This window comes from Pseudopipra pipra, chromosome 9 (assembly GCF_036250125.1).
Source record: "Pseudopipra pipra isolate bDixPip1 chromosome 9, bDixPip1.hap1, whole genome shotgun sequence".
In the NCBI taxonomy this organism is placed as follows: Eukaryota; Metazoa; Chordata; class Aves; order Passeriformes; family Pipridae; genus Pseudopipra; species Pseudopipra pipra.
The window spans coordinates 4,512,585-4,538,576 of record NC_087557.1 but is presented as its reverse complement, the minus strand read 5'-3'; the positions used below and the strand labels follow the sequence as shown (position 1 = coordinate 4,538,576).

General features: G+C 40.6%; 1 protein-coding gene across 13 annotated transcripts in view; it reads right to left on the bottom strand.

The window, feature by feature from the left end:
- Window positions 1–25,992, bottom strand: part of CEP350 (centrosomal protein 350) — a 68,751-nt gene that overhangs the window by 5,149 nt on the left and 37,610 nt on the right. For 10 of the 13 annotated variants that reach the window (XM_064664189.1, XM_064664192.1, XM_064664198.1 and 7 more), the window contains 13 exons: window positions 25,805–25,951; window positions 24,868–25,025; window positions 21,208–21,330; window positions 17,458–17,657; window positions 15,522–15,730; window positions 14,141–14,285; window positions 12,256–12,416; window positions 11,540–11,679; window positions 10,671–10,753; window positions 7,931–9,984; window positions 6,640–7,041; window positions 6,406–6,552; window positions 5,117–5,239 (listed from right to left, as the gene is read on the bottom strand). In XM_064664189.1, the coding sequence (XP_064520259.1) occupies window positions 5,117–5,239; window positions 6,406–6,552; window positions 6,640–7,041; window positions 7,931–9,984; window positions 10,671–10,753; window positions 11,540–11,679; window positions 12,256–12,416; window positions 14,141–14,285; window positions 15,522–15,730; window positions 17,458–17,657; window positions 21,208–21,330; window positions 24,868–25,025; window positions 25,805–25,951 (4,092 nt within the window). The remainder of the gene's footprint in view (window positions 1–5,116; window positions 5,240–6,405; window positions 6,553–6,639; window positions 7,042–7,930; window positions 9,985–10,670; window positions 10,754–11,539; window positions 11,680–12,255; window positions 12,417–14,140; window positions 14,286–15,521; window positions 15,731–17,457; window positions 17,658–21,207; window positions 21,331–24,867; window positions 25,026–25,804; window positions 25,952–25,992) is intronic. The other 3 variants (XM_064664197.1, XM_064664200.1, XM_064664202.1) reach the window with 1 other exon arrangement.

Sequence of the window (25,992 nt, the reverse complement as noted above, 5' to 3'; positions counted from 1 at the left end):
GTAATAGTGTTGTTTTCAAAAGAGAAGACATGAACTACAGCCCAAACACCCTCTCTTCCCTTTGCCTGAAGCTAAACCTCCCAGAAGCTGGTCTGGTTTGAAGCTGACAGCTGCTGTAGCATAATGATGATTCAATAACCCAAGCACGGTGAGAAGCCCAAGAACAGGCTGCTATGGGAACCCTGGGGAACCAGGCACTGCTGCAGGACTTGCAGCCGTTCATGAGGCCTCAGTTATAAATGGGGTGTCGGCGTGACAGCTCCTTTCCTCTCTTAAGAGCTTGGGGAGAGGGGCAGGGATTTCCTGCAAACAGCTTTGGAAGAGTCACGTTACCTGCTTACAAATCTGTGCCAGCACAGCCAGCGCCTTTGTCCCACACAGCTGTCAAAGACAAGGCATTAATGGCTTCATTAGGCTTCTTATTAATAAGGAAGAAGTAACATTATTGGCAATCAAACTTCCAATGAGTGTTGCAGGTGAAAAAATAATGTAAATGGTAGGCTAACAAGAGGCAGATAATTGGGTGTGGGTCTGTGTGGGGGTGAATGTCTGAAAGACTCCTGAACTCTCCCACAGAAATGTGCTGCCTGCAACCTGTATGTGCTGGTTGTAAATTCTGATAAAATAAACAACAGCAGCATGTTCCAGGTCCTCCCATCAATAAAGAGGCATAAGACAGAAGGAGAAATTTGCAGACTGATCATTTGTGGTGTGTCTGCACCACAGACTATTCAGATGAGGAAAAGCAAGACGACCGGGGTCATGAAAAGAAGAGGTGGTGCCAGAAAGAATGGTTCCCTAAAAGCAAAAGTGGTTTGGGAAAGAAACCACGGGACCCAAAGTGAAAAGGTGAAGATCTTGCTGCAGGAAAGATCCTGGAAATGGGGGAAGATCCTGAAGATGAAGGAGGTGGGTGGAGACAAGTGCTGGGGGACGCCCAGGGACCTTGACCGATGACGTCCAAGGCTGGTAACCGGGAGCAGCTGCACGATTCTGACTGATGTGATTTTCTGCCTGACCCTCCCAGGCCAGCAGCCACCTCACTGCTAAAAAGTAAAGCCAAGACCTAGAGAAGGTACTTGATCCAGGCAGGGAAAGGTTGGATGTTTAATAGCAGGAGAATGATGAAGACAGGAAAACAGTATTGTGATTAATTTTCTCTTGCCTCTATCATTCCCCTCTCTCTCAGAGGCACAGTGCACAATTTCCTCTGGCATTAGGAGGACTTCCTCGAGCATACTTTTGGAAAACTGAGAGAATGTGCAATTCAGAGCTGCAGGCAAGTCTTGTTTATAGTGTATTCAGAACATGTGTGGACACTGCCATGCTGGCTGCAGCCATCTGAGCCAAAGCAGTTGTGAATCCTTTGTCTGGGAAAGGTTTGATCCACTCCTTGTGTTACCACAAAGTGCTCCTAAGCAATGGAGACAGTTTGCTTAATATCTGACAACTATTGTGGCTTTCATGGAAATGGGCTTTGCCTTGTGTTCAGTACCTGCCCAGCATTTAAGTTCCTGCACACTGTCATGACAAAAGTAAAACTGCACCAGGAAGTAAGAGCTCTATACCAGAGAGACACTGCACTTGGGCAGTCAGGAGAACTACAGTTTTAATGAAACTGAATTTCATGCTACAGGAAAAGATAAACAGTGATGCAATGCAGAAGGCTCTGTGAGTTTTTTTTTTCCCCTCTGTGCTCTTTCTTTTGTATGCACACTTTTTGTTTTAAAACAGAAAGAAAGAAGGAGGCATACATGCAAAAGGAAAATCAGGAGATAGCATGGTCACACAATCCTGCTGGCCATCTGATAAATGTCACAGCACCCAAAAAACCCCACTTAAAGTAATATAATCAGAGTGAGTTGACATGTTTCAGTTTCTGGAGGTTCATGTTCAAAACCATGAATATCTCCAAAATAAATGACATTTAAGGAGTCACTAGACCATTTGGGAGACTGAAAAGAATAAAAACCCAGATATAAACTAGTGCCTTGGAAGAATGCCAGCAGGAGGAAGGCAGGCAGGTGCATTCTCACAGCTCTCAGTGTGCCTGGAAATCTTAAGACACACAACTGAGCACACAAGCAGGCTTTGAGACTCTTCTTACTGTGCACTCCCCCTGGGTTTAGATCTGGGGTGCTGCAGAAGTGGGATTTCTGACTAAGCCAGTTTGGTAGGAACAGCCCTGCTTTGTTGCAGAGTTGCTGCATAGAAAGAAACATTCTGGGTCTTAAGTCAACAGGTCAGAAGATCAAGCACTTTTCAGCACTCTGTTGGCAGCTCCTCAGGTGTGAAAACTAAACACACAGATTAGGCAGTATCGTGTGAGCTGTGCTTTCTCAAGTTCCAGATAAAAGGGAAGGGAGGCTGGCAGGGAAAGCAATGCCAGAGTTTGTTTTAGCCCCACACAAACAGATCAGCACAGGGAGTTCTGGCTGAAGATCCAAGTGGGAAAAAAAGGAGTGGAAACAACCTGTTGTTAGCACCTGAACTTAAATAAGGAGATATGAGGGGTTTTGCTGTAGTTTAAAAACATGTTTTGGAAGGTGCAGGCAGACCTGATGTACCGAAATGCAGCACCTCAGCCTACGGGTACATTTGACATTCTCCACACAGCACAGACTGCACACACGTCATAAAGGAGCAACATGAAGGGACATAAGAGGAGGAAAGCAAACACATGGACATTCCCTTCACTTGATTTTAAACAAAGTAGCTTTTCATAAATGTGAACATCCCGTACTTGTTTCCTGAAAGCAAGATTTGCAGTAAACGTTAGTAACCTGAGCAACTATCCAGCAGATCAGAGAGATCCCTGAAGGCATCCCAACACAAATGCTTTCTGAAGACAGAGATGACTGATCAAAGGTGATGCAAAAAGGACAAGAGGAAGATGGTTTTTTTGTCACTGGCACTAAAACATGGCTGCATATTGGTGACACCACATTCGTGTCAATGTTAGGAAAGTGCAGTCGAAAGCGAAAGTGCAACTAAAGATGCACGGTTTGGAGGAAGCAGCAAACCTAAAGGCAGAGCAAGGGTACAAAGGACATCCCCCTTAGTTCCCAGCAGGTGTGACAGCTGACTGTGGTCACCCACAGGTCCCAGCATGCCCCTTCCCCACAAGGCTGAACCTACCACGGGGAATTGGGTTTAGTAAAATAAACCCAAAAGGACACACCCAGGGATAATCAGAGAGAGAGTAAGCTGGATAAAATAGCCTGGCATTGGTTTCTGTGCCCAAAGAAGAAATAAAAGTCATGCCTAGCTCTTGGATCAGGCAATATTGGACAGTCAGCATGTTCAATCCTCTCAAAGTCACTAAAACACACAGGTTGTCTCCACAGAAAATTGTCAAGGGATGTTTTCATTTTAAGGTTAATTTTACTTAAAGGGGAAGTGAAGAAGCTGTGCTCAAAGTTTAAATGCAAATAACAGAAGCATAAGAATGTTAATTTCTGCTTTAAAAAGATCACGTTTTATTTTAACAGTCATTGTCTTTACCAGCAGCAAAGTAATGTGGAGAATCAATCAGCTCATGTATGTACTCATATGACATCCCCTGCACATTGCAGGAGGCTAAATACCCAGAAAAACCTGAATAAACCATTTTCAATTGTGACTTTTAAAGAAGCTTCTACAGCACCTAAACCTACCAAAAAAGTCTCAATTTCCCTTTCAGGAGTTTGGAAAACTCCAAAACTGACTTCTTGGTTTAGGGCTACACTGTGAGTTACTAGGGAATAGGCAGCAGGTCTTGCACTGACCTGTATATCCACTTCTGGCCTTGGATTTGTGTTACTACAGAACCCACGACCTTAAGTACAAGTTGGGGGCTGATTAGGAGACAGAGAAAGCTGTCCAGATACTTCATGTTTTATAGAGACTTTTAATAAAATAGGGCAAGGGAAACTGAACACTATTTCCTTAGGTTTTCAGTTAGAAGTTTCTCTGATAGTGTATAAATTACAGTATAAATTTGTTAGCAATGCCACTGAGACTGCCTTATTTCCTAAAGCATGGCACTCTGCAACCTTCACAGAGTTATTCCCAGTCTTCAGCTAAAATTTCATTACCATATTCTTGTGAGAACAAAATAAAATTAAGCACATTATTTATTAAGCCAAACTTGTAAGAGCTTCATTAATCTTTGATGTCTGGGTCTGCATCTAAATCACAGACCAGATTCTGAACTTCAAACTTATTTCACCTGAAGCACTTTGGATGACTTCAACTAGAAAAAATTTTTCCAGTCAGGAATCTTTCTAAGTATGTTGCAAAGAAATTAGGTAGTTAGTACACAAGCACAGTAGCTCTATTATTAGTTCTCTTGGGGATCTAAACATAGATTTTTTTTGTGCACATTTTCATAACCTCCATATCCCAGAATCAAGCCTATCAGGATGTACTGGGACCTATACATAGGTATTCTATTTACATACAATTAAACCCCTGGGAAAAACTCTGTGTTGGAAACCTCCCAGTGATGGCCAATTAAAAGACCACACGACTTATATGTGCATGTGTGGAATCAATTTCAGGTACAATTAAGCGAAGCACAGTGTTAATGACGACTCATATTCCCAAGCAGAACCTTCACTATCATTACAGCCAATAAAGATGTTAATCATCCTGCAATACAACCCAACAAGTAACTTTCAAAGACCAGTACACAGCCAGACATGCTTCATCTTAGGCAGTTTTAACACTGAACTGTCTCTGCCCCAGTGGCAGCTGCATTCACTAGTTCAATTAAGTTCTTTGTACCACCGTCTCCAATTAAATATTACTTCAGAATTAAAGTATTTTAACTTAAAGTAAAAGAAAAAAAACATATTCCCTTCCAAAAGAAAAGGTTTAGTGAAATAACTCAGTGTTTCCCTCTGTAAATTCATGCTTTAAACTTTTAGGAGTGAGCAAATTTATACTCCAGTCAAATCAGTAGGCAGAATTCACTCAAGTCACCTTAACTCACTGGCACAGGACCCACCCTCTGTAATACCTCATGCACACTTTGTACCCTTTAAACAGCATGACTGAATACTGAAAATACACTCATGCCACATTTCAGCCTGGTGGAAGCACCTGACATGATTGCCTATTTTCATTCACTTACTAGTATATGATCCACTCGGTCGCGTTTCTTCCGCCCAAATTTCATCATCTTCTGCCAGTCTGTTTTGTGATTAGGCTCCTTCCTCAGGCTGAACAACTTCAGCACTTCAGCTGCAATGAAGCTCTACAGAACAGTAAAGGTGAGATTTATCACATCTGAGCTAAGAAATGAAAGGTATGCACAAAGTACCTCCCCTAAAAAGTCACTTTATAAAATGGAGAACAACCTTTCTGTTTAGCTCAGAGACACAGTGTATGCATCAAAGTTACACTGGAAGTCTCTCAGGCAGCATTACACAGGCAGGACAATTATTAAACTCAAGCTGGGGGGCAAAAAAAAGGCACTGACTGCTGTAGCAATCATGAGAACAGAAACTTCCAATTCAACAGCACACAAACAGAAGGTTCTGACAAATCACTTTATGGGAGAATATTAAAGAAAAGGAGGGTGGCCATTTGGTGTCCTTGTCCTGTGCCCCTGCTGTCCCCTGCCACACACTTTTGAAAGTCTTCTCCACTAACAGAGTGATCTAGATACTATTTCTGTCTTTTCTAGACAGTTAACATGCTGTATCTTCAGCAGGTTAATCAAAATATTGTCAACCCCTCCTCAATTTCAGAAGAAATAGTACAGGTGGAAGTCTTCATTTATGTCCTGATGAGCCATATGGAAGGTTCTCGTTTGAGTGCTTTCAGGGAGACAGTTTTTTCTGAAATGTCCAGCCCTAAAAATTTAACCTAGGTTCAGTCAGGCTTTAGCTCTTTGGGGTTTTGTCCTTTCTTAAGCATTACCGTCATTAACAGATCTCCTCTGGTTTGCTAAATACAATGCCCTTGCCAGTCAGATTTTGGGTCCCTCTGGGCAAATCCTGCTGTCCTCAGTGAGGCTGGCACAGGTGTGTATGTATGTCTGAGTAAAAAATCCATCTCATCCCATTTGGCCCAACCCTATCACTGGATCCATTCCAATTTAGCCATACAGAGTTCCATGGAAATCTGCTAAAGCAGCAGCCTGTCAGCATACCAATTTTATAAGATCAAGGTCATCCTGGCAATTCTACACAGAGGACTAAGGTTTAAAAGCAACCAATAACAGCCAAAAGGACAGGGAGGCAAATCTGTTGAGTAAAAATGGATCATTTTGACAAATACCCTTTCAGGTTTACAATCTCCTTTCTTTTCTGAGTGCATCTCTTGCTGGATTCATCTGTTATGATCTAACACTTCAGGTAAGTGCTAGTACAATGTTTTTCACCTCACTGTCCATGCACAACAAAGATTTCTTCCTACCTTGATTTCATCCAGATCATTTGGATCTTTGACTCGGCGAAAATAAGCAGATGCAATCCTACATGGTTTCATCCAAATAGGCTGATTTAGATTAGGATCCTCAGCAAAGATTTCCCCGAAGATCTCCCTTGTTAAATCAAATACCACCTTAACAAAGAAAGAAGTAAAAGTTACGGCTTCTGTTGTCCATGGTAAATGTTCAAAGAGCAAGACCAAGATGCCTGAAGGCTGTACCTTTTTATAAACCTGCTTGTTTATCGTGTCCGTGTCCTGCTCCTGGAGGGAACCACTAAGGTCTGAACGAAGGCTGCAGCTTTGAAGATCGTGGCCCAGCTCCCTGAGCTTCCAGAGTTCCTCAGCTGCTGCATGGACCATACCTTCCACCTCCACTGCAGTGTGAGGGACTGCCAGGGGCTCCTCACACGGCTTTGTCGGCACCTTCTGCAGTTCCACCTGGGGCAGCACTGCCGGCTCCTCGGCTTCCTTCTGCTGGAGCTTACGGGAACTCAGGCCATAGTCCTCATCAAACCAGTCTTGATCATCTCCCAGCACACTCAGGAACTCACGGTTGAGCTCCAGCTCTGCCAGTCTCTTGGCAAGCTCTTCCTGACCACTGGCACCAAACACTGGACTCTCCTGTGAATTAAGATCCACAGAATAAATATGAAAGGGTGTCTGTCACATCATTGTCTAACTCAGCTTATGTTTTTAAATGCTTTACTGATGTAGTTGGCAGTACATGCACAAATACTCAGGCAAATTAAGAAATAGCTCACAGGAAAATTAAGAATGTTTTGAATCAAATACCTGGGGTTCCTTGAATACTTTCGGGGGTTCCTACAGAGCTTAAAAGGCTGAGCATCCTGCTCACTGTTTGTCCTAATGTCTACCTGTTTATGAAAGGCTGACTGGTTTAAAGACTGATAATGGGACACACAACTTTTCATTTCACTCACCAGCAGTCTCAGATCTAAATCAACAGCCTAAAACCTTTTAGCAGGTGATGGCTGTTTCAGTGACAAAGGAGTGCCCACACTGGTGAAACAGGCTGAAGCTTTCAGTGGTGACCAAGTACTGAGATCCTTGGCAAAGCAGACAAGTTTGCTGGGAGCTCTAGTAGAAAGGACAAGTCCTATATCTGTACCATTAATGGTTATTCTGGGGAAGCCTGAACTTCCACTACTCATCATATATTAGTTCAGTGGATAGGGCAGGCTGACACCTAAATGACCTCAAGAGCAACTAATTATGTTTGAGAATGACTCTTTCATATTGAGAATAGATAGAAGTAAGTTTAGAGTCTATTTTGCCATTTTTAGAATAAAAACTGAGGGTAAAGATTAAAGACAAATTGAATGTGGAACAAACAAAGGAACTTGTAAGACACGTACATACAGGTAATCTCTACATCGCCCAGCAGAACCTGGGAGAAAACCTGGTGCCACACAAAATGCCTTGGATTCAATCATTACCAGTCATAAGAACAATCAGCTCTTAAAATTAGTGCAAGATGTCTGTTACTCACTGGTCTGGGACACATGTCTGGAGAGGAAAGTTCTTCTCTGTCATCTTCCAAATCAGAACTTAGGAAGAAGTTATTCAGTCCGTCTGGAATCTGCTTTTCAACCTGCTGGGATGGGCTACAGGATTCCTCCTTCACATCACAGAGCTCCTGGTTGCTGAGCTGTATTTTCTCATTCCTGACCTTCTTTATTTGCTGTAACTGATTGACTGTGTCTTTCACAAAATCTCTAAGTAGGCTGTCAGTCAGCAAACTGACCTTTTCCAGTTGATCTTTTGACTTTTCTTCCTCTCTGAGTGGCAGTTTGAGCTGTGCTTCTAACTGGTTCTTTTCTTTTGTCAGCAAATCCAGAAGTGGAGTTGCAGACTTCTCCACGACACCAGGAGAGAGATCATCTAACTTTTCAGTACATTCTTCTCCCAGTGTCTTCTGCCTTTCCAGTTTTTCAGAAAGGAAATCTGAGATGTCATCCAACTGAACAGAGGAAATCTCATCCTCAAGACTAGAAACAAGAGGAGTGTGGGTGGCCTCCTCCTTTACAGCATCCTTCAGATAAGCCACCACTGATTGTTCTTGGGCAAATAAACCAGTAGCTACAGAAATCTCCTTTATGCTGTTTGCTTTAGATGACAACTCCTCATCAACCCTTTCCTCAGCTGAAGCCTCTGAAACAGCTCTATCTGCAGGAGCTTTATCCTGGGAATAGTTCTCTATTGCATTTCTGCTCTGGCTTTCATCCTCTTTGCCAGGTTTGGAAATTCCTCTGTCTTTCTGCTCAGCTTTGTGTTGCTTCTCCAGTCTGTCATCAAAGAATGAGTCTTCATCCTTATTTGTGTCTAACTGGCTATCGATACTTTCTGTAATGTGAGAGATTTTTTGAGGAGGAGCAAAGATACCATGTTTCTCTTTGCAATCAAAGTATTTAATACCATCATAAGTTCCATTATTGTTCCCTTCAGGTTTATCCAACTCCACGCCAGCCCAAAACCCTTTGGCAAATTTAGTCAGCCCTTTGAATCGCAACGTTCCAGGCTGCACTTTACTCACAAGTACTCTATCACCAATGTTGAAATTTGACAAACTATCTGTTTCTTCTGTGATTGCAACAGGGGCCCACAGAGGGGACCCGGTAGGGGACTGTTCCGGCTCCACATCTCTGCGTTCGGTGTTTTTCATAAGTTCAGTTGGGGACTTGAGTTCCAGTAGCCTCTCTGAATGCATGCTGCCAGAGAGAGACCTGTCACTGAGGCACTCACTGATCTCACCATCGCTGCCCAGGCTGGTGGATCTGCTCCTGCTGGCCTGCTCCCTGTGCTGGGACTGCTCCCTCAGCGACTCCGCGTTAGCGGAGAGAAGGGATCCCTCGAAGTCATCTTTGTAACGCTCCCCAGGAGGTGTTTCTTCAGCTGACATTTGTTTTCTGGAGGAGGATCCTTCGAAGTCATCAAAGTACGATGGCTCTTTTTGAGTAAAAAGCTGCTCTGAAGGCAGATAACCTTTTTCCTCTGCAGATTTACTGAGCTTATTAGGAGACTCCTTTACACTTGGGCCACTTACAGGCTCTTTATCTGCCAGTCTCTGTTCTAGGATTTCTTCTGTAGCATGAAGACTTTCCACGCCCAAATCAAACAGTTCCTTCTGAGAGTGTTTGTTTTCAGAGCAGAGGTTCAGCGAGCTCTCCTGTTCTTTATCTAACATCAACAAGACATCAGAACTCTCCAGAGGCTTAACATGAGAACCTTCACTCTCATATTCCTCTGACTTTATGGATTCCACATCTTCTGTAATCTCAGATTTATGACTAACAGCAGCATCAACATTGGAAGCGTTTACCACCTTGTTCACTGACGCAGGGGATACCCTGCTAATGTCTTTTATGTCTTTCAGAAGAGCTGATGAAGGCACACTATTTAAGGAATCACCAGATCCTGCTCTGGAACTCCTTGGTATTAGAACTGAGGAAGCTGTTCCAGAAGGTTCTCCAGCATGAACATCTGTCACAGCCACTGTCTTGGTGTGCACAGACACAGATCTCTCAGATCTTGATGACACAGCATCTTGAAGGAAAATAACAAGTGAATTTCAGCAGATTGTATAACCCACAGTTTTACTGAAAACTGCAATCATAGGCAACTAAATTAACATCAAGATTTCTGGGCGAAAATATACAAACTGATGCCTTGGAATATATATTTCTGGCTGCCCTATGAACATGAGGAACATTCATTCAGTTCCAGGTTCTAATGCTTTCCTTTTGATACTTTCCTTCTAATACTGTTCCTTGTACCACTATCCCAAAGTAAGGGCTCAGTTATTTGTTTGCAAGCCACAAATACAACCAGGATTAGAATGGGAGATAATGAATTGATAATGATAAACAGCAAAACATTGAAAAGTATAATAAAAAACCCCTATTCATGAGTTCTTCATTATTTTTCATTTCCTTACTTTCCTCAAGTGATAAAAGAACAGGAAACAAAAGGAAGGAAAAAGGTTGTCACTTAATTATGGTTTCAAACAAACCTCAGCAGGAGTAAACTAAATACTGAATATTCAGGAAACAGCAAAACTAGAATCCTACTAAATAAAAACTGTGAAAACCCAGCTTGATCATTATGGTTTTATGAAGTCTGCATCCCCTCTTAAAACCTCTTCTTGAGTCAAGAAGGAAAAGGTTAAAAAATTTTAAAACAGTCAGTCTTCAAATTCTTCATCTGTAGTTTGGTTTCTTCCAGCTACATACCTGCGTGTTCTGAAATGGATTCCAAAGATGCTCTGGATCTCTCTGATTCAGTCAGTGATTTCCAGTTTTTAGCTGTCTCAGGCCTAAAATTGAAAAAATCAAATTGCATGAATTACAGTTACACCAGAGTGTGTTGGGTTTTTTTCTTTAATAAATAAAAATGGAAATACAAGCATCTATAATACCACACCAGTGATAACATAAGCAGTTTGCTTTGTCAACATACTGTGACGTTAAAAAGTAGAAATGGGGGCAGAGAGGAGAGTCTGGCAAGTCCTGGAAAGCATTTTTTTTAAAAGACTAATTGAACTTCAGTCTTTTTCCCCAGACAAGAAAAAAAAGAGAAAAAGAAAATAAATTGGGTTATTTCTTTTTTTTTTTTTTTTTACTTGAATGCACTAAAATTGCACCATCTGCTGGAGAAAATGAAACACTTAAAATACAGTAGGAAGTGCAGAATTCAGTTGAATTCTCTACCTTTTAAAACCCAGATTTAAGTTGCAAAGATGAACAGTTGCCTCACACAGTGCAACAGGCATAATGAGTGACCAAAATGGTAAAAGAATTCCTTCAGGTCTCTAATCCATACAAACCATCTGGCACAATTCTTGCACAACCAGAAATTATTGTTCAGAAAAAAACTTGCAAGTAGGATCTGAAAGGCTGGGCAGGACAAAAGTGAGATGTATATGATTACAGGCACAGTAGACCTTATCTATTTTGGGTCTGGTGAGAGCAGCAAATAGGTCAACAGAATACTGCCAATATCCAGTGCTTTAAGGAAGAGCAGTTACCAGCTCTCCTTGCACTAAAGCAGCAATCATCACCATTCCAGAATAATCTCAAAAAGAAGGAGAAATCCCAGTTACCTATGGAGTGGTGGTGCCTTGATCTTAGGTTTTTCAGCAGCAGCTGAGGAGAGAGTTTTAATCTGAGGTTTGGCTGTTGGTGATGCCTCCAGATCCTGGCTCAGCTCTGCTTCAGTCTTCTTGATGAACTCATCATACGACTGCACATGGACAACAATCACTGCTGTTAATCTACTAAACCATAACTAAAATTCAACAATCAAAACCTATTAAATTAATGAAGAATGCACTTGGTTTCTCTGTAGAACAATCCATTTAACTTTTTAAGGCTCAACAGTTGCAAATCCCAGAAATTTCAACACTTTACTTGCAAAAACAAGGTACATGAGCATCAACCACTCTTTAATCCAAGATAGGATACTAATGTGTATAAACATACATAAGCCTCCTAAACACTGCCAGTAACCCATTAAAGATATTTTAAAAGGGAACAGCATTTTTGCCTCAAGGCTCTGGTTTATTATCAAAAACAGTTAAATAGCCACAACAAGGCCAGGATGGATGGGGCTTTAAGCAACCTGGTCTAATTGAAGGTATCCCTGCCCAAGGCAGGGGGGTTGGAAGGAGATGATCTTTAAGGTTCCTTCCAACCCAAACCATTCTATGTTTCTATATAACAGCCATGTTTCAATAACAATAATGTGTCTTTTGGAGCTGTTGGTATTTATCCAAGGCTAACAATCTTTTACTTCACCCTTCTTCCTACTGTTCCTAACCTCCAGTTGTTTGATCAAACTGGCTTCCTGGGCCTTCAGTCTCTCCTTTTGTCTCTTTTTCTGCTCCTTTTTCAGCTGGTAAACCACAGACTTCCTTTTCCGTAGCTCATCCTTCAGGGCCCTGATGCGTCCTTCGATGTCACTTTGATCAGAGGTGGTTTCTGAAAAAGTTCAGTTTCAGTCTTTATAAACTTGCACCTCACAAAACAGTTCTGTGCAAAGCAACAAACAGACATTTAGTAAACACAAAATACGCTCAAAAATGCCAGTTACTTTACTGAATATTCTAGAAAGTAAATCACCAGTATGTTTTGGTCAGCTAGCAGGAACAGCTGGACATTTTGCTAATCCACCTCATTTCTGAATATAACAAACCCCTATAATGAAGGATTCCATCGTCAACAGCCAGTAAATGCAATCAAACTGCTGTATTCTTTTTCCATTGACAACTGTTGTTAACCATTTAAAGAATAATAAAAAAAAAAAACTAAACAAAAAGAATGGAATCTCACTTGCTAATCAGGAGCATTTTGTGATGCCACTGTAATTAACAGCTCCTCCCAAACAGTAAGTGACCACTATGTAATTATAGCATTTCTTGATCAACTCATAAGGGAAAGATCTGCACATGCTTTCATCTCTGACGACCTTGTCTACGCGTGCATCAGACTGACAGGGCAGTGACCTCATTACTACTCAGCTCAGAACATTTGTCTCTTTGCCATGGAATGATTTATTGTGAAACCAGCACCAGCCTGATCGCCTTCCCACCTCTTACACCTTTCTTCAGTGTGCAGAGACTTCATTTTACAGAAGTTTATTTTCACTGTTGCTTGCTCTACATTTCATAATGGCTCCCTTGTATGGCTGCTGAGTCAGAGCTTGAAAATAACTTTATCAAGGTGCTGAAAAGCATCACTGTGTTGCAAACTCTCTCCAGACAGAATCCCAACACAAATTACTCAGTGTCAGTACGTAGGTGTTACATACTCAGTTCGCACAGTAAGTTATCCAACTGTCACAAACAGTCAGTACACACAACAGAACCTCCTAATTCTTTCTCCACCAAAGACTTACTGATTCAAATAAGCAAAAAAAGCAAGAAAATGCCATCCCACTTGCTAATAAGTATTTTGTGATGCTGTATCAAGTCCACTGTGGAAAATGAGATGTTTTAGAGGCTAAAAGCGTGGAAAGGGTCAGAATAGACTTCAAAGCTGAACAGAGTGGATGATGGTGGCTCAGAAGTCCTGTAACCCACATGAGTAACAGACTGGAAGCACACCAGGGAAAGGGCTGCTGTGTACCACTTCACTTCCAATATGCTCTCCTTCAGCATTTACTGGCAGCCAGCATGGATACTGGATAAAAGAGTATAAAGAGTCCGTATGGTACCTCTTGTATTTTATAGCTCAAAATGCAACCTTGGATCCTATTTTACTGCACACAGATCAAACCCTCCTCCAAAAATAAAAAGATAAGTCCTGAAGTATCCACTGATTGTGCACAAGGCAGTGCAGGTCCAAGGGGCTCAGCCATACTGGCATGTATCAGAGATGTACTGCTCCTGGAGCCAGGCTGTGCTCAGAAGGAGGTATTTTTAAATTTTAGGACCACCTTAACTGTTAACTCTTGCCTTCTTCATACCTGTTTGCAGGTATGCTTTCTAAAAGAAGAGATTATGTATAGAACTTCTTAGGTTAAGGTCTTCTTAAGCTGAAGCTATGAAAACTGTAATGGGAAAATACTCCCACAAGCCCTAAACCCTGGCAACTTCTAGGAATGTCTGTCTGCTTCTCTACAGCTATGTCTGCATTTCAAATTTACTTGTTAAAAGCAAAAGCACTGAAAAAGCAATTTAAACCCAAGTGGATATCACACTTACCTGACTGTGTCATAGATAAGGATTCATCAGACCAGTTGTGAGATGTCTGGTGAGACCTCACAGGGGAACGTAGCTGTCCTCCAGTTCTGTGGCTGCCTTTGCTGGAGTCTTGCTTTGATAGAGGTATGCTGCTTCTGGGAGGAGACTATGAGAGAAGAAAAGGATAAATAAGTAATTGCAGTTTGAAAATAGGAGATCACTGTCAGCAGGAGCCAGTTACAAGGAAAGAACAGCATGACAAGAGAACATCTCATAAACAGTGGGACTTACACAACAATCTTAAGAAGAATTTTAATCTTTGCTAGACAATAAAACAAAACCACCAAGAGCAGCAGTAGTTGACTGCTTACTCTGAGTTTAGATTCCAATAAACCTGTTTATATTATTCCATTACCACCTAAGTGAACTGACAACGCTCTGACTCACAGGTGTTCAATACATTGGTGTCATCTTATTTGGTAACAACTAGGGCAGTAGGAACTCCTAGTAAATATATTAATGAAATCGAAAGGACCACTTCATGTAAGGGGTGCAAGATGTCATTTTAAATCACTGAAACAACAGGGCACTATTTCTCTGAGGCCAGGCAAAAAAATTCAAAGAGCAAATATTCTTCCAAAACACTGTTTAGTGCTTCAACATTATCCCACAAACCTTCCACACACCTTGAACATAACTTTCTGGCCCATATTAGACACATATAGACCTCACTGTCTTCTCATGAAATTTCCCAAGGAAGTATTTGGAATAAGTCTAGATGAGAGGGGTTTTTACCCCACAGACTCTGCTTTTTCTGTCTTATTGAACACAGAGCAAAGTTATCAGGAGGAAATTCATCAAAATTATCATCCAAGTATAAGTAACAGTTGGAATGGAACGAGGCAGAATTAAGTAGCAAGCAGACATAAAATGAAACCCAAAGGACTGTGCACGAGGTTACAGCTCAGTTCTTCATCCTGTAGCTATACTTTGGGATACATTACTTGCAAATAAGGCAAAGCAGAAAAACACAGCATGGTTTCCATGGCCTCAAAGAATTTATACAATGGCAACAAGCTCCCCTACAGCTAATTCACACTGGCAAACTGGGTCAGTGTTCCACCACTCAACAGTGCATACCTACGGGACATACGCAAAATGTTTTGCAAGAGCACCCACAAGTTAAAAAATACCTAAACTGTGCGGAAGCAATTTTTCCTCAAGACTTCAAAGGACACGTCTGATCACAATGATTCCCCACAGTAATGTGAAATGGTATCACCAACACAGAAAATAGATTTAGTTAATAATGTCTGCTTTGCAGCTGGGATGGCTGTACTGACTACTTCTCTGACAGCCTTGCACAAGCGCGGGAGTGCATACAGCAGAAAAGGTCACTCACGAGTTTGCCAGCTGAGGTGGAGGACTTGAACTCCTCAGAATAAGCCATTTCTTCATTAACTGTACTCTGATCTGGGCTTTCTGGCTGTCTATGGCCCATGGGCTCTGATGGGACAGACTCAGCAGGTAGACTGCCAAGATCTTCTGGGATAGAGCTTTCACTGTTCAGATGAGAGCAAGGCACTGGAGACTCTTCTTCACTAGCAGTTTCTGAGGTTTAATGAGAAAAAACAAAGCACGTAAGAACTTGCACCATCTTGTACGCAGAGGCTGAAGGCATAAGACTGAAGGCATACTTTATATGCTGCCTACATATAAAGTATTAACTGCTACCAATCCATGTCAAATAAGCATTATTTCACTCACCTAGACATTGATATTGGAATATTTAGCAAGAATAAGCATGTTTACTAGCAAACTATGATTTAAAACTATGATTTGTGTTCAAGAAACAACTGGACCTGGCACTTAGTACCATGCTGTAGTTGACAAGGTGGTGATCAAAGGCTGGACTCGACCTCAGAAGTCTTTTCCGACCCAAAGAATTCTGTGATAACTGCCTCACATTCTTAATGATTGCTGAATATTGAGAATAAAGAGGTTTTCGGGATATTCTACCATTTTACAGACAACACACTCCAAAAAGATTATTAGGGAAACCAGTCCTTCCAGTTGACCATACACCAGCAAGAGTCACTATTAGTCTGAAGAAGTCATGGAGGAGCATATAATCTGCAAGCCAGATCTTGAATTTAGAATTGATTGCTTCCTTTACAGTAGCTGCAGAAAACATTTTAATGTTATGATTTCATCATGAGTCTCTCAAATGGCAACGAGCAAAATAATAAGTTGGGTTTTCGATATTCCTGTTTACTAAATTCCGCAGGAGTCACAGCATTACTGAGGCAGCCATGGAGAACTATTCACTGTTTGAGCAAAGGCTGGGAAAAGGAACAACTTCTGAAGCAGGTCTGGGCTCCAATGCTTACTAGTAGATACAACTAATGTAAAGTAAGTGTATTTTCTCAAATATTGATGAGGATTCAGCATTCATGCTGAATTTCTGTTCACTGGAACTTACTGACTCATACATGTATCATCTTTAAAATGTCTTACAATGCCTGAAATCCACATGACTTCTTTCAGTGACAAGTAGTAATAGGGCATGATTTTGAATTTGCTTTCAGCAAAGAGGGGAAAAAAGAAAAAACGATTGTTTTGAGAAGAATCCCTGAAGTTTGATTATTTTTCTCTCACTGCAATCCAGTTCTCTGTGGTTCATGCTGAAAGTATGGTCCACTTAAGACAGAACAGTAAAGCTGTATCTCCCAACACCTGGGAATTTAATTTTTCCTCACTATAGCATAATTCATAGTAATTACACCCTAGCACACTTTAGCACACCTGCACATTTCAAACAGTTACGTTGCACTAACAATAAAGGGAAGAAAAACATGTTTTCAATTTTTTGGAAACAAAGACAAGGGCAAAGCAGCCCCTGATAGGAGCCATCCTCACCAACAGTACTAAGGCTAACAACGAGAGACACTGCTCATTATTGGGGAAAATGGTTTTAATATAAGTTTAAAAGACTATCAGGAAAAAAATCATGCCATATTGCAATATTTCTGCTTTGAAAGACATAAACATAGTTTAAATTGTATGTAGAAATGACCGGTGGGCTTATGCTGCACTGTTCACTTGGGAAGATACAACAGCAAAGGAGAAATACACATTTCACTATAGTGTAAAATAGGGCTAAAAGAACAAGGCAACAGAAGGCAGTAAAGAGTGCAGAAATTGAGATTCTAAGAGTGTCCAGAGAACAACCACCATCAAAACATTGAAAAAGGAAGAAAGTGCAAACCCAAGCAATCACTGTGTCAAATTATGCTTCACTCTTGTCATTTGCATCACTTTCCCCTGCTTCCCATTACCTTTGGGCTCAGTTCTCTGATCCCCCAGCTCTTTCTTGGCTATTTTGGTTTTGAGCAGCTCTTTGTCCCAGGCAGCCAGAGCCTGCTTTTCTATCCGCCGTATTTCTGCTTCCTCTGCATCCAGGCGGCGCTTCCACTCCAGCAACTCTTCCGCGTGTTGCCGACGCTGCATCAGCTTCTGTTCCCGCTTAGTTAGGAACCTGGCAGGCAGAGGGAAGACAATGGGAAAAGAGCCAGCCACACTCAAAGATCCCAATACCCAGATGCTCTGTTGCCACCATGCCCAGAATTGTAGTTGTTCAATTTGTTTTCTAGGATAATACCCGCACTGTCTCCTAGACTTTTGACGTGCTGCTGAAAAAACCCCACAAGTAGACAAGAGATTTTTTTCTCTGCAGTAAGCAAAGTCTACATCATACTGTAAACACACTGTTTACCCTTTAAAAATCTTCAAAATCATTAAAAGTGCTATAAACTATTCACTAAAATGAACAGAAAAAGCTCCCAATTTCAGGACATGAAAAGTACCTGTGGTATTAAACTGGAACCCTCTAGAAAGCACCGACTGTTTGAAAAATGAACCTTTTTACTAACCCCAATGGCAGACAAATTGTAACTTCATTTGCCCCACAGTTCTTTCCAAATATGTAATTATAAGAGAAGGTGATTCTGTATTAATAGTTCTCCTGAATTACTGGAGCTTTAATCCTTCTCGCTTTAAACATCGCCTCTATGGATTCCCACGCTTGGAATGTTAATTGTGAGCTGACAACATCAAGAGAATAAGGATGCAGGACTCTCTCTTCCCAGCTATGAACATATCTGGCTGCTAGTTTAAGAACAGATAAAAAGTAAAGCTCTTGCTGAAAGTTAGCAGATACTTTCTTTGCGACAAGGAGTTCTTAGGTGATCCATGAAACCTTAGAAATGAGGAAAGCCTCATGGAACTTTGTAGGTATGAATAGGTTCGTGTGCACACACTAGTTCTCTTTGCCAGCTCTTGTCTTATTTCTGAACATGGAAGTAACCAAGACCACAGCACTTAACCTTTCAGACAGTAAATGGAAGCAAGTTCAACATTAACTGCACACACTTTCTCTGACGTGCCAAGAATGTGAGAAGAGTGTCTATCAATCCATTCATCTCCTACACTGAAAGTTTTAAGATGTCATAGAATCACTCTGTAGAAAATACATGTTCTGCCAGCTAGAGAGCGTTTACCACTAGTACAGAAGGTGTGGTGCCATAAAAGGCAGTCTTCAAAGATCTGGGATACTTTGATTTGTAAATGCCTTTATAATTTGTAATTTTCAAGCCATCCCAAACACTCAGCATCAAAGTTTTTAAGCTGCAAAGCAGATCATAATCTCAATTGTGCTTTTTAATCCCTCATGTTTCAAAAAAGCCTTTTATTTACAGAGACTGGGATGGTCAACTGGCTAATCTACAGGTCTCGCCTCCTAAGGGATATTTCTTGTTTGCTCAGTTCTGTTCCCTGGAAAAGTGAGCTGGCAGTTGATCAGAAAATTTAAGATTCAGAGTTATCCTTCTCTAAGACAGAATCAGACAAAGGGAACAAGGGATGACGTGAAGATAAAAGTTTCAGAAGCCAGTAAGACTTGCTCATAACCTTCTTTCTGATGGTCAAAACAAGAGCAGGTGAAAAACAGAAGCAACCTCAGACTGCCTGGAACATCTGCCACCTTCAAGTTGGCAGATTCCATGAGTTTGTGCATTATTTCATCACTTCCTATAGACAAACATCAAACATAGTTTACTCTCAGGCAAAACTGACAGGTTGGTATCATTAAGAATGTAGACTACCAACAGTAATTGCATTACAAACATGATTATCTTGTGTCTTTCACCAGCTCTATCAAATTTATCCACTCTTACTCTCAGACACAATGAGTTCCAATCAGCCCAGCAGATCATGTATTTGGAGGTCATTATTACAATGATCTCAGCGCGAAATGAAACCTTTTCTTCTTCCTTCACCCACTGTTTGATTTCATCAGAAAGTCTGGATCTTCACACTGGATCTTGAGGGAGGCAAACCCAGTTGAAATAAAATGCAAGAGAAAGGCTGAAATAAATGGATTCAAGGGAGCAGGACTCCTTAAAAGCAGATGTCAAATGAAGTAACCTAGACCACCACAAACAGGAGAATTAATGAAATTACCATGAAAAGAATTACCACACAAGGACTACTGAATAAGAAAGACAAATCAACAGAAGTGATGGGAGAGAAAGATTCCAACAAAAAAACCTACAGGAAGAGGAGGATCAAAGCAGCTTGGCCAAAGATGCAGACCCTTTTAAAACCCTGGGGTTTAACAGGACAGAGCCATAAGGTGGCATATACACTGCCTTAATATTTACTACAGTCTAGAGGGTTCCAGTTCCAACACCAAGGGTACACACTCATCCTCAAAAGCAGAAAAAAAATGCAAAAGGACATATGGCATCTATGCAGCTGGAAATGTGGGGCAGCAAAGAAGCAGCAGCACTCAGATTATAGCAGCATGATTTCGAAGTCTAACTATTTCTCTGTGCTAGCATCACACATTTCATCCATGCATTTCAAATATTAATTTGGAAACATTAACCTGCTGCTCTAACCTGTACCTGTATATTTTTATCCAAGGTATAGTGACTTTAAGCTCAAACTACATGGTTTCAGCAGCTGTTCTGAAGTAGCAACCAGACAGTGGGAGCAAAGTGAATTGTCTGTGTGCCACTCAGAACACAGTGGGAATAAGAGATTAGAATCCTAGAATGGCTTGAGTTAAAAGGGACCTTAAAGATCACCTCGTTCTACCTCTCTACCATGGGACTCCTTTTACTATCCCAAGTTGCTCCATGCCCCATCCAACTGGGCCTTGAACAATTCCAGGGACGGGGCAGCCACAGCTTCTCTGGACAACCTGTGCCAGGGCCTCACCACACTCACAGGAAAGAATTTCTTCCTTCTATTTAATCTAGATCTACCCTCTCACTCTAAAGCTGTTACCCCTTGCCCTATCACTACAGGCCTTGGTAAAAAGTCTCTCAGTTTTTCTTATAACCCCATTTTATATATTGAATAGGCATAATAGGGTCTCCCTGGAGCTCTTCTTCTCCAGACTGAACAAGCCTTTCCTCTAGGAAAGTTGTTCCATCTCTTTGATTTCTTTGTGGCCTCCTCTGGACCTGCTCCAACAGGTCCATGTCTTTACAGCACTGGGAATCCCTGAGCTGGACACAGGACTCCAGGTGGAGTCTCACCAGGGCAGAGTAGGGGGGACAATCACTTCCTTGACCTACTGTCATGTCTTTTCATGCAGCCCAGAATACAGCTGGTTTTCTGGGCTGCAAGTACATGTTGCTGGGTCTTATCCAAGTTTTTGGTCCACCAGCATCCTGAAGGTCCTTCTCTGAAGAACTGCTCTCAACCCATTCATCCCCCAGCCTGGATTGATTGCCCTGACCTTGCACTTGGCCTTGTTGACCTTCCTGAAGGTCACACTGGCCCACTCCTCAAGCCTGTCCGGGTCCCTGTGGATGGCATCCCTTCCCTGCAGTGAATTAGCTGCACACTCAGCTTGATGCAAAGCTGCTGAGGGTGGACTCATTCTCCTGTCTACATGTGATAAAGGTCTGGAAACAGTGAGGCCAGTGTCAAACTGGCCTGAAGAACCTCTGGACTTTCCAGGACTGAACAGAGCATGCTCTATCAAAGAGTCTATCACTTGAGAAATATACAGTTACCTGACCAATTGGTTGTAGATATACAGCTGGAATTTGGGGTGGAGGTTGGGAAAACAGACACTGAGAGAGGCCCAGTGGTGAGACGTAAAGACAGAGAAGAAGTAGTGAACAGGAGAGCAGTGTCTACAAAATAAGGAGGAAGAGTTTACAACTAAGATAGCAATAAAGCCAGAAAGAATGAGAAAAGGATAGCATCTAGCAAAGAACTTTAAAATTAATTGCATTTAACATTGTATAGTTAATACCCAACATCTGCAGTAGAAAAACTATACACTGTTATGCAGAAGGTTACAGAACATACATTTATAACACTTTGTTTTCTGTTAATGAAAGGCAAGCTTTTTTCACACTGCTGTATTTTTCTTTAAATTTTGGAAGGATTTTTATTGCTTTGATGCAGAATTCCACATGCACCAGTTAACATATCTCAACCCAATCTTTCTCCTGCTATTCTGTTGATAGAGGGTATTCAGTATTAAATAACATGCTGGTTTTGCAATATCGACAACTTTGCTGGTCTGAAACTTTAAACACATTTTCATTCACCTGGCGAAACCTCAGTAAAATTATTTCTACAAAGGTAAGCACCAGTGAAAGAGCCAAAAAAAAGAAGGTTAAATAATGCATTTTTAAGCCATGAGCAATTCCAGGAAAAGTCTGAGGTATAAGTGTAATTCACATTCTAGCTGCTAATTGGGGTTTTTTGCAACAAAGTACAGACTTGGTCTCAGAATACTCATATATTTCATTTGAAGTACTAACTACAGAAAGGTAAGGCCTATTGTTTTTAACAAAATCTACATAAACTTACAGCTGAGCTTAAAATGGTATTTCTTACAGTATTACCATTTTAAGCTAATTCCTAATGAATTATAAAATTTATAGAAAAATACCATGCTCCATTTAGCTCTACCAACCACAATGCAAGCTAAGAAGCATACTAAGGAAAAGCAAAAGAAAATGAGCATTTAATTAGTTATTGCACAGATCATCATTAAAGTTGCATATGCAAGGAAAGCCAGGGGAAAGTGGTTAATTGTCTTTGACAGAGCATGCTCCTGTTCACATGCAGGCTACACAGACTCATCAGTTAAAAGTAAAACAGAACTATGCTTTCATTCCCCTTTTAGCAGAAGACAAATATTAAAGCTGCCTCCTAAGTAAGGAAGCCAAAGGATTTCCCCCTTGCTGTGGAGCACAGCAAATCCAGCATAGCAGGCTTTCCCAGTTCCTTCCTCTACTTCCTTTGCATTTATCATTCAGCTTTTTCCTTTTGCCCTATTTCACACCCTGATGGATTACTCTCAAATGGCAGCTTCCTACTATTATGCCCCAGAGCAAGTGCCTTACTCTATTAATATTATGTGCTTTACAAATAAGAACATTGAAAAAGATACAAAGTTGGCACAGTTTTTCAGTCAAAACACCTGCCAATGAGGAAGATCAAGTTTTGCTTACACAAAATAATTCTTCCTTTGAACATATACAGCAATACAAGACAAACCCATAAAAAAAAAAATACATGACTACATACATCACAATTTCCACTTGTTCTGCCTCAAACAATTGTTTCAGCTCAAATCCTGCTATTCAGCTTTGAAAAGTATTCTCCATGTGAGCAATTATTTTCAAACACAAAAGATAATAATGAACTGATGATTAAAATATCTTTAAGAGTAGAACATACTTTATATCTACTACTATCCCTTGCAAGAGTAAAAATTATCAATATGTAATTCCTTCTGCAATCATAAAGTGTTACTTAGAAATGAAGGTACTTGGAAAAAAAGATTTCAAAAACAGCACTGACAAGACCACTACCTGATAAAAAGTAGCAAAGGAAGTTTTGAATCTACAAGCGTATTTGTCATCTCTTTTAGTATTAATACTATATTTCAAAATTCATAAGCTGCAGCATGTTTTTTTATTACCATTTGAAATTTGTTGAATCTCAAGTGGGAAAAAATTAAGACCCTCCCTTAACAAAAAAATAAGATCAGAAGGTAAAACTTGTTTTCTCAAAACCCTAGAAGTCAGCCTGGCCTACAGCACACATGCTTTTCAAGTCCCCATCTAAGCCATTTATCAACCTCAAAAGAGATATTTTGAGAATTTGCTGCTGTAACGATGGGGTGGTTCTCACATGACTTGGATATGTCAAGAGTTTTGTTTGGGAAATATGACACTTCAGAAACTTGAAATAATCTGTGCTTTTGGCTGTTCTGTTTACCAGATGCTGCCACAAGAGTCTGAATAAAATGGCACTCAAAGCTAGAACACGAAGACCAGGAAATCAGAACGTGGTTTTGGTTTTTCCTACTTACACCAAACCCTCACTTACTTACTACTACTGAGGTTTATTTTCATCATATACAAATACAAGCGAGTGTGGGAAATGTGCTTCTCAAATGCTTACAAGCCAAGAGGGTGCTAAGGAGTCAAAGACAGCTTGCCTTTAAGTGGCCCTGCTTGCTTTATGATGTTTTATCCAGCTGTGTTCAGAGTCTCAGGGGAAAAGGCATTACAAAGATCACCCACACTGACTAAAATGCAGTGAGTTATCTTGGTTATAAACTAAAAAAACAAATCATTTAAGCAAAGACTATTTCTTGCAGTAAGTGGCAGAGGCCAGACTTCTAATGGATTAGTCTCAAATAACAATTTAAGGCTTCAAAATAACAAGCACAGGCCAATAAAGCATTTGTAATGTTTAGTACAGACAAAGTAATTCCAGCACGGAAAAGATGTAGAAACAATTTTTATCTAAAACGATTTAACAGGTGAAATCAGGAGATTCATTCTTGGTTTTCAGACCCAGGGACTGCACATATACTTCATTATTTCCTCTGACATCTAACAACCATTTTCAACATTTTTTCAATCTGGGAACCACACAGAGGGAAAAGAAAGCTTTTATTAACTGCCTGTCCTCTCAGTCATACCACCTCCATTCATAAAGAAAAACTTAGAGAATTCATCCCTAGCTAATTTTAATGCAACCAAAATTAAAATTCAGCAACTGGACAATAAGGTAGAAATATCATATCTGACAAGCTCAGTGTCTTTCAGATCTCAAACTCAGTTAGTAGTTTTTGCATAAGACTACTGCTATTGTAACTTATGTTTCAACTCAAAATAAAATTGATGCTGTAATTCCAGATTCTCCTTCCCTGTATGTTTTCCCCCTTAAAATAAAAGAGGAGATATAAAATACAGGCACCATTTTGAGCATTTGACTTCAGGTTTCTCATTGCAAGAGAAACTCTGACAAGATGTACCATGAAGCTGGAGCCCGTCCATGTTCCTTGTACCTACAAATATCAAAAGCTCTTAAACTCATGTGCTTTTACCAACTCTATCAAGAATATTAAAACCAGTAATCTACAATAAAACCTTGACACATGACCTGCCAGCTAAAAATGCTTAAATGTCAGTATTCATGCAAGAACTGTAGCCTTTAAATTATTATATTCAAAGATTAATATAGTTTTATTCATGCTTCTAATCAGCTATTTTGCAAACAATTCAGATCAAAGTGTATTTGATAGCAATACCAGTAATTTTTCTGATTAATGGCCATTTTCTGTGCAGATGTGGGCCAAACCAACTCCTCCTATTAAAATAGCAAAGTTTTGTGAAAGAAAAAAGAAATATAGTTACTTTTCATCCATTCTGCTGCGCATCTTTTTGAGTTTCTGCATGATGCTGCTGGTCTCACTGCTGGAGATTGAGATTGGGGAAGGGCTGCGTGTTTCTGCGTCAGCTGGAAGCGGACTAGAACCATTGCTCTGCTTTATGTCATCCTCACTGTGAAGCTCCTGCAATTAAGTGTTTAAAAAATCCAACATTAAAAGTTAAGAATATCCCAAAATCTTGTAAAATTTGTGTTAATTTATCTTACTTCTCCCCAGATACATCAAATACTACTTCAGGTAAGTCTGATTACTGGTAGATTTAACTTCAGTTTCCAACCTCATTTTTATTTGACAAAAAGCTTTTTAGTACATCCTTTGTCTTCATAATTTAAGTTCTCCTCTAATGGTATCCAGAACAAAAAAAAAAAAAAAAAATCACACCAGAATTCAGTTACCCAAACAGAAAACCAATCCTTTCTATACTACTATCAATAAACTTGTGTCTCCTCAAAATATTGAGAAGAGGCAGTCAGTAACCAAAATCCCATCTTGCTACCTTGTAAAGCAGATGCAAGAAACTTAAGTGTAATGACACTAACACACACACACAGAGCAATAAGTTTTGGATTTACTGCCTATATTTAGTACTTTGGGGTCTGACAAGTAATCAAACAAAAATAAAAGCCTGAGGGACCTGAGCATCAAAAACCTGACATTCCCAAAGTCATTAGTTCAGCTTGAGACTTAACAAAACCATCTACTGCCCAGTTAAAACATTTTGTAACTTTTCCAAAGGCCCTTCCTTAAACAATGCTCTAAAGAAACTAAACGCTGCGATGAAGAGGGTGAGACCATTTGAGGCAGACAAAGCTTCCAGGTGATAGGTCCAATCCTGCAGCTTTCCACTCCTGAAAGTGTATGGCCGAAGAGGGAAGACTGCAGGTTCTGTGCTGGACACTTACCATCTTGTTTTCCCCTGCAGACTTCAGTTTTTCCTGCAGTTTCATGGTAGTCTGGCGGATTCTCTCTATTTCCTCCTGCTGTTTGAGGATCAGCTGCCTCTCCTTCCGAGCAGCCTTGTTAGCCTCTTGGAGACGCTTAATTTCTGCCTTTGAGATGGAAAAGATTAGGCATAAGAACTGTGACAGAC